This window comes from Gymnoscopelus microlampas (genome assembly GCF_963454915.1).
Source record: "Gymnoscopelus microlampas genome assembly, chromosome: 3".
NCBI lineage: Eukaryota > Metazoa > Chordata > Actinopteri > Myctophiformes > Myctophidae > Gymnoscopelus > Gymnoscopelus microlampas.
This window is the reverse complement of record NC_139940.1, coordinates 12,543,052-12,551,623: the sequence shown is the minus strand read 5'-3', so window position 1 is coordinate 12,551,623 and position 8,572 is coordinate 12,543,052. Positions and strand designations below refer to the sequence as shown.

The window sequence follows — 8,572 nt, the reverse complement described above, 5'->3', positions numbered from 1 at the left end:
ATAAGAAAAAATCCAACTCTCTGTGCTACAAACAGATCTTCCCCTACTGTGTATCTACTTGCAGTGCATCCACCCATTTCAGTCCCTATTAATTTTCTACCACCCCTCATTTACCACCTAGACTAAGTAGGTAAGTGTATGAGTAGGCGGGTTCTAGTCTCCACTGTACCCACTGTATGGACACAACAATACTGTGTATTTTTACATACTCTTGCTTTGAGTAAAAATCTGAGTTCTTCCACCACTGGAAGAAACCCTGGGGTACACAGACTACCACAGACTACCCTCTGATGTCAGCGTACATCTTTACGTATATAGACCAGTCAGTCCTTCATTCATTCACATCAACATACGTACTGTGCTATACTAGCTAGATTGATCTAGCTCAAACCTATTACTCATGCCACATGGGTGGGGTCTGCCACTTGATGGTGATGCAATAAGTTCCAGAGCGTTTTTAGACCCAATCCCATGACAGTATTTCCCCTGTCAGTCGTTTTCAATTACCCACACACTGTAGTGAAATCTGAAATATCCTTCCTGTGTGGGGTAAACCCCCATAAACACCGGCTATCACATGAATTCTATGATGAAAGCTAAAATAAGGTCTCCGATAATTTGGGCCAAGTTCGGTTTCAACATCAACAATAAGTGAGTCACTGCTCTCTTATTGTAGTAATTACTTCCTGTATTAAAGTGGTTCTATAACAAGACCATAATAGCAGAGAATACATCCGTTCAACCCTGATGCTGCACGGTCTTACAGTGAGTCATTCAGTACATAGTGTACTGTAGGCTACTATTCATTTACGGCTGCAGTATAAATAGTGTTCTACCAATTGGAAATACATGTCGCTGCCCTTGTTTCCTTTGTGGTAGCTGATTTCGTATATTATTGTATTTAGTCTGTGGCCGTTGGAAAACGGCCACGTGTGGACAGCTGTATCTGTTGGACTTGACATGATCGATTCTACTGTTCTCACAGTCACTTTGATAAAACATCCGACACAGCTCAGGATGTGTGGTCTGGTCCTGTGCAGACCCACGCTGTGATGTTGCGTGCATGTGTCCTGCAATGGCGCGCAGCAGCGCAGGAGGCATCAGAGCTGAACGGAAATCTCCCAGAGGGCCAGGCCAGCATGCACCATTCTGAGATTTCCCTTGCAAATATAAGCCCATGGAGGCAGACTGCATGTGTGTGGTGTGAGTGTGTGTATGTGTATGTACATATGTGGGTATATGCATGTGTGTGTGCATGTGTGTGTGTGTGTGTGTGTGTGTGTGTGTGCGTGCGTGCGTGCGTGCGTGCGTGCGTGCGTGCGTGCGTGTGTGTGTGTGTGTGTGTGTGTATTCGTATGTGTGTGCATGTTAATTCATCTGTAAATTGAGGATTTTACTGTGTACTGCTGCATCCTCTACTGCTCAGTGTGTAAAGCTTCATGAAAGGCAATTCTCTGGTGCTGTATGTAGGCCATCTGTCTCTCCTGCTATCCACTCCTATGTCCTCCTATACTTCTGTATCTCTCTTTGCCAATGTACTCCCTGTCTTTCTTTTGCTAACTACTCAAACCTTATATCCTTCATATGGATACACCAAATCTCTTCAATGAAAATAACAGATTGTGATGCATTGTGAGCTTGTAGATCTGCTATTTTCGCATAATGTTTGCCTATTTTACTTTGACTGTTAATCTTATATGAAATCAAGTGGATTCAAGTGGTTAATCCTTTTATTTATTCAGGGTATGTTCGCTGAGTATGAATGCTCATTTTAAGCAACACCCTGCGTCACTCATACAGTTACACACATTCACACCTGGGACTGGGAGCTGCCCAATAAAACCACAGTCTTACACTGTTGGCCACTGAGCAGCTCCGCTGGAGCAGTTAGGGGTTTGGTGCCTTTGTTGCCAATTGTTGGAGTTGAGGGAGGGGTAAGTGTTCACTTCCTCAGCCAGATTTTCCCTGCCGATCAAGGGGATCGAGCCGATCAAGGGGATCGAGCCGATCATGGGGATCGAACCTTTCAGCAACAAACACGCTCTAAACTTCAGGCACTGCTGGCACTCGAAATTGAACAGTGAGTTTATCAATTTCAACTGATTCTTTCATCAAATCCATCAAATCCGTCTGCCTAGCTATATAGGCTGGACAAGAACTACCGCCGAAAAAGTCTATCCAGAAGTACAGGAATGTAGGCAGGCCTACGGGAAGCCCAGTCGGCTGGACATGTAGCCTTGATCTTCTTCCTGTACTTCCTGTTAGACACTTTTGGCAGGAGTTGGGAATGGAGAGGATGGCCTCTCTCTCCCTCTGTCTTTCTCTCTCTCCTTCTGCAACTGTCAAAGCCACTATCAATCTTTGTTTTATGATGTGAATAAGCACACAATAAAACACAATGTTCTACAATGTAGATTAGTTGTCCTTCAACTGTTACATCTTGTATCATACAGTGCCCTGATAAAGGAGTGACCATGGCGTCACAAGTATATCAATATGCAGACACAGATGAGAGTGAATCAGTACAAACAGATGAAGGTTAGCCTAAAATATATCATAACACTGTCTACATACATGCACTCATCAATACATGTGTTATTGGCCTATTCCTTTCATTCTGTCAGTGCTTAAATAAAACGTATTTCTTATTTTCAACCTAAATCCCATCATTCTGATTTTCGGAGATCAATAATATTATAGGGTGGCAAAACATACCCTACCCTATGACATGTGGTATTTTAGTGGCTCAATGGTTAACACTGTTGCCTTACAGCAAGATGGTCCTGTGTTATATCCCAACTGGGGCCATAGGGTTTGCATGTTCTCCACATGTTCATGTGGGTTTCGTCCGGGTGCTCTGATTTCCTCCCACACCAAAAGACATGCATGCATAGGGACATACAGTACTGTACTAGCCTGGTTCCAGACAAATCTGCCATTGCAAAGAAAAATTGCCCTCGGCAGATTAAGTCTGGCCCCTCTCAATAGAAATTGGATTTCTCTCCCTCCGAAGTTGTGAGGGTCCAATCAGGGCCCAGTATGCAAATATGTGGCGGGTTTATCACCAGATGGGATTTTTTTTATTTGCCTGTCGGAAATGCAGGTTCCACACAGAGATTCCAGACTAATATCTACGCAGTGATATTAGTCTGGCCATAGATATTAGTCTGGCCATGTGGCCATGCCAGGCTAGTAGCCTACTGTACACCTGCCAGGTGTACTGAGTAAGGCACTGGCCTTGAAGCTGGTAGCACAAATCTAGCTCCTAATAGTTAGGATGGGTTAAATGCAGAGGACGGATAAATAAAGTACTGCATACATGTGACTCGAGTTGCAAAACAATCTGTAGCCAATTTGGGGAACATACTGTTATCTTGCACCAGATAAAAACATGTATTTCAAAAACGCAGTGTATTGAGAGAAATACAACTAATTTGTGTAAACAGTGTGTTAGTTGTCAAGTGTTTAATAAGAAAAAATCCAACTCTCTGTGCTACACTATACTCCTACTCTGTATCTACTTGCAGTGCATCCACCCATTTCATTTTCTACCACCCCTCATTTACCACCTAGACTAAGTAGGCTAAGTGTATGAGTAGGCAGGATCTAGTCTCCATTGTAATTTGTACCCACTGTATGTACACAACAATGCTGTGTTAATTCAGTAGGGGGAAAGAAAAATGAATAGACAATTAGAGGTGACACAGCATTCAATCCAGTTTGTCTCATCTGTGTCTCAATCTCACTTTCTGTCAGTCACTCTGTCTGCCTATATCCACGTGCATGTGCACACACACACACACACACACACACACACACACACACACACACACACACACACACGCGCGCGCCAAATTCTCCGTGTCCAGGCCTATAAGCATTGAGGTGATATCATAATTATGGAAGTGCACCGGCGTTAACATGCTGATGATGACAGGATTTATCACATCACATACGACACAAAACAACCACCGTTGTAGATGAACATGGATGCATCACATCAAAAAAACAACACAATCACGACAGCTAGAATCTAACCTTGTGCGTCCATTTAAACACAAACATGTCAGCCTAGAGGGGCTCGTGCTGCCGCTGCATGGCCCGCAAGCCTTGGAGTTCTGCAGTATGACAGGAGGGGCAGCGGTGCCTTCCTATTGGCCCGCTGGAAGGGATTAATTGACGGGGGTTGTTCGCTGAGCTCGGGACTCCCTCTTTCTTTGATGTTTCACCCAGGTGGGCGTGGTTATATGCCTGAAACCCTAACCTCAAAACCACGCCTACCTGGGCGAATCACCTGGGAAAGAGAGAGTCCGTTCACATTTCAACCATTCATGGGACTCCCTCTTTCTTTAGTGTTTCGCCCAGGTAGGCGTGGCTATGCGCCGAACCCTGTATTCAAAACCACGCCTGCCTGGGCGAATCACCTGGGAAAGGGAGAGTCCGCGCTGAGCTCATCGCCGACGAGACGCTCGGGCTCGTGATTGGCTAATCAGAACGTCAGTCTGCGTCCCCCGTCCGCTCAGCCTGAACGGGGCGGGGCGTCTCGCCACTCACGACCGCGCTAACGGGGCCGGATCTCCTTCCACAAGGCGGAGTGGTACGTGGCAAGTGTTGCCATGTTCACTTATTATAAGCGACTTTGGACTTGTTTTTTTGTAAAGTTGCTTAAAATATTGCTTAGTTGCGGGTTGCATTTTTTTTGGGGCTTGTTTCCTAATGTTGTTTAAAGTAGTGGTTCTCAAACATTTTCATGACAAGGCTCCCCCTGAATTAATATGTATTTGTCCAGGGTCCCCCCATCTGAAGAAATGTTGTGCCAGGGACCCCCATACAAGATTGGCGTTGTTAAAAATGTTTCACAACATGTTGAACTTCAACATTTTTACATTTCTTACAAGAGTCTTTTTTTTCAATAGCAGATCTACATGCTCACAACTAGCTATTCTTATTTTGGTCATTGTGTACACAGACAGCTTCGTCATGATAAAATACAGTGTAAGTTGCAACTATTTCAAGTTCAACACAGGGAATCATATAAACTCTCCACATATAAATGTATACACACACATCGCCCTGGTTGCTTATTTCTCACACCGAACTTGGCAACACCGGTCCGTGGCAAGAGAAGGGAGTACTGCGGCAGCTCGGCAGAGCCGCGGAGGGGCATCAAATCCTAATAAAAAAGGTAGGAGTGCGGCTCATTAGTTCGGCCCGTTCTCTCTCTCCTCTAAACTACCAGAGAGCAACGAGAAGGACCCGCATCCTGGCGTGATGCTCCGCTTGAGACCGCAACATTTCAGTTAAGATTGTAAGCCGGACAATCAGTTTTATTTTTCTCCAAACGAAAGGAAGAAAAGAAAGAAGCCCTCCTTTTGTCTTCTGCTTCTAGAGGTAGGATAAGTTGCCTGGGCGTCTTGTCTTGTACCAGATCGTTTTTTACTTGACTTACACGTTACTAGGCAACAACACACTCAAAAAGAACATAATCTGTTTTTTTCTGAAAGGGGAGACGTTTTGCTATAATTCAACCTGAGGGGCTGACACTTCTCAAGCTTTGCATCACCTGAGAGGAGAACACACACGTCGCCAACATGGGGGTAAGCCTGACGATTCCAACTTTTTTTGTTTAAAACTGCGTTGTTAAACCCAGCTGACAAGTGACAGAATAGAGCCATTGATCACTGAATGAAGAACAATGGGGCTGATCAATGTGATCACATGTCTATTGTGTAATTTCTTCCTGGAGAAGGAGAGCCCTGGTGATGAAGGAGTGACATTGAGTCTAATGCGGAATTCATGTTGTAGCCCCGGTCTCATCGACTGCGACAAACTGCTGCTGTGTGACGAAACTCTCCTGTCATCATACTGCAGACAGCCAGCCACACACATCCTGTGTGCGACACGTTTATATAGACCACTTTAAACTTTATAGTCTTTGAACTGAATGAAGGTTATAGGACCTGTGTCCTCTGGATCTGATGCTCTTCACGGATGTCAGTCAGTCAGTCAGTCATCTCTGCATCTCAGAGATTATTTTGTCAGGACAGTCATATGAGTAGGCTAGTAGAGAAGTGTGTATCTATAGAGAGAGAGAGTTTGTGGTTCAAGGAGGGGACGTCGGCGATAAAGATGTGTCTTTCCTTGGGCTCGTTATCTACTGGCACAACGTGGCAGGTCTTTGCGGGCCTAATCGGTTTATTCTAGAAAGCTCTGTCAGAGAGAGAGAGAGAGAGAGAGAGAGGGGGGAGAGAGGGGAGAGAGAGAGAGAGAGAGAGAGAGAGAGAGAGAGAGAGAGAGAGAGAGAGAGAGAGAGAGAGAGAGAGAGAGAGAGAGAGAGAGAGAGACACATCTTCATCTATCAGTGTGTGTGGTGTTATTTCCTGTGTATAAATGAACTTTATTGGGCTCAAGGAGGAATGTTACATTACATGATAAAATATGCACTTGGGAGAGCTGCAGTTGGCAGAGCCTGCATGGCACGGACAGCAGCTGTGATGATGATGATGATGCCGGGTGGTGAGCCTCACGGAGGCTGTATGGAAGCAGCGGGCAGGAGGGGGAGGGGAGGAGGGGGGGGGGGGTGTCTCAGCACGCAACGGCCACGATGACCCATGCGTCATAATGCGGTTACCAGGAATAAGCGCTTCACCAGCTTATTTCCCCTTTAATTTGTGACATAACAGGAGACTCGGTAATCGCCGGCAGTGAACACACACACACACACACACACACACACACACACACACACACACACACACACACACACACACACACACACACACACACACACACACACACACACGAGCGGCAAATTAAAGAAAAGTAAATCATAGGCTATTAGGCAGCCTATTTCAGGTGCGCACCGTGGTATAGCATAATTAAGGCTCTACCAAGGTGCGCACCTGAAATTTGGCCAAACAAATCGCGCCGATAAAAAAGCTGTCATTTATTTGTCGCACACAGTTGAGAGGCTTTACAGCACATTTCCCTTGCAAATGAACGTCACCCGGTGAAATTCGGCACCGTACGTAGGCCTACCCTACTGGAAAATTCCGAGATGCAGATGTTGCGGTTGACAGCTGCAGGGCGGGCTATTGCGCAACTCCCACCCTGCGGACGGGAGTTGTAGTTCTTTAAAGTCTGCGACGGTGTTCTGCGGGATAAATCGATGTGATTGCATGACGCTGCAGATCCCCCTATGGGCCTATGCGGTGCTGCTGACTGAGCCGAACCGAAGTCCTTCGAGACGGTGTCTTTGATAAATCGATAAGACATTTGATTTGAGACGCTTGTGTCTTTATGTATAGCCTAATTATGGGCAAAGAAAATGAAGCAGTCGGTGTTCATCCTGGTTCTGGGTGGCAGAGCCAGAGTAGAATCCAGCAGGCAGCATCAGCAGTAGGCTGTAGGCACTGCGTCAAACTAGATGCAGAAAAGTGCTTACGCATGTGCTGCTGTGGAGAAGTGAGAACGTGAGAGTGAGCCAGGCAGCCAGCGCGAGAGAGAGAGAGGGGGGTGGTTTCGAAAGTACTTTAATAAAGCCCTCAATATACAGATATGATCAGAAATATCATAAGAATATCACGGTGTCTTCTTCTTCTATTGCATTCCCACACACGCACACAATGGCGTCCATTCCTGACGCGCTGCTTCTGCGTTCTTGATGTGCATGGTAGAACATCAGAACCAGCTGTTCTTTCAGCCGAGGCCGCAGGATGCATCTCCTGCGTCAAAAGGGGGGCGGGGCATTTCATGTGGAAATTCCCTGTAAAGAGTGGTGATAGGCTGGCAATATAGAGCCACGAAACTAATGAACTGGGGGGCAAAAGAGCAGTAGAGACGGTGCCAGAGCAGAGACATTTGGGATGCAAGAGAGAGATGCAACTAGCAGCTAGTGCTCTCTCTCTCTCTCTCTCTCTCTCTCTCTCTCTCTCTCTCTCTCTCTCTCCCCCCCTCTCTCTCTGTCAGTCTGTCTGTCTCCCCCCCCTCTCTCTCTCTCTCTGTCTGTCCTGTCTGACTCTCTCCCCCCCCCTCTCTCTCTCTGTGTTGCACTTGGACAACTTGTGCTGGTGCAGTAGCCTAGTACACTCTGGGGGAAGAAGGGGGGAGGACAGGCGAAAGGAGGAAAGATAGAGGTAGAGCCGCGGGTCGATGATGGAGAGCCGCACAAGCATGGGACGACCGCTGTGTTTCACCTTCAGACACGTGACTGAGATAGGAAGGGGGGCGCCATTGTCGATCGAGAGAGAAAGAGAGAAACAGAGGGAGGGGGTATATAAGCAGTGAATAGACTGCAGGTGTAGCGAAGGAGAGAGAGAGAGAGAGACATATTTGGAAGTAAAGGTGCAGTGTAAAGGAGGAGGAGGAGGGGTGGAGCGACCTGCCTCTATATCCCGTTACAGAATAAATGACCTGAGGCTCACTTTACCAAGGCTCTTGTTACCTCCATACCCCCCTCCCGCTGCGCTTCCCGGGATTGGTTACCACGGATACTGGAGCCAGGTGGGGGTGGGGAGGCGAGAGGGAAGATGGGGGGGGATGGAGTTGGCATCTCTGTAGTTGTAGGTCATGC

General features: G+C 46.7%; 1 protein-coding gene across 2 annotated transcripts in view; it reads left to right on the top strand.

Annotated features, from left to right (window-relative positions):
* The first annotated feature begins 5,190 nt into the window (after positions 1 to 5,190).
* The window catches only part of atp1a3b (ATPase Na+/K+ transporting subunit alpha 3b), a 30,307-nt gene continuing 26,925 nt past the window's right edge, over positions 5,191 to 8,572 (top strand). The window contains exons 1-2 of one of the 2 annotated variants that reach the window (XM_084053678.1): positions 5,191 to 5,391; positions 5,505 to 5,597. In XM_084053678.1, the coding sequence (XP_083909804.1) occupies positions 5,592 to 5,597 (6 nt within the window). In that variant the 5' untranslated portion in view covers positions 5,191 to 5,391; positions 5,505 to 5,591. The remainder of the gene's footprint in view (positions 5,392 to 5,504; positions 5,598 to 8,572) is intronic. The other variant, XM_084053679.1, reaches the window with a different exon arrangement.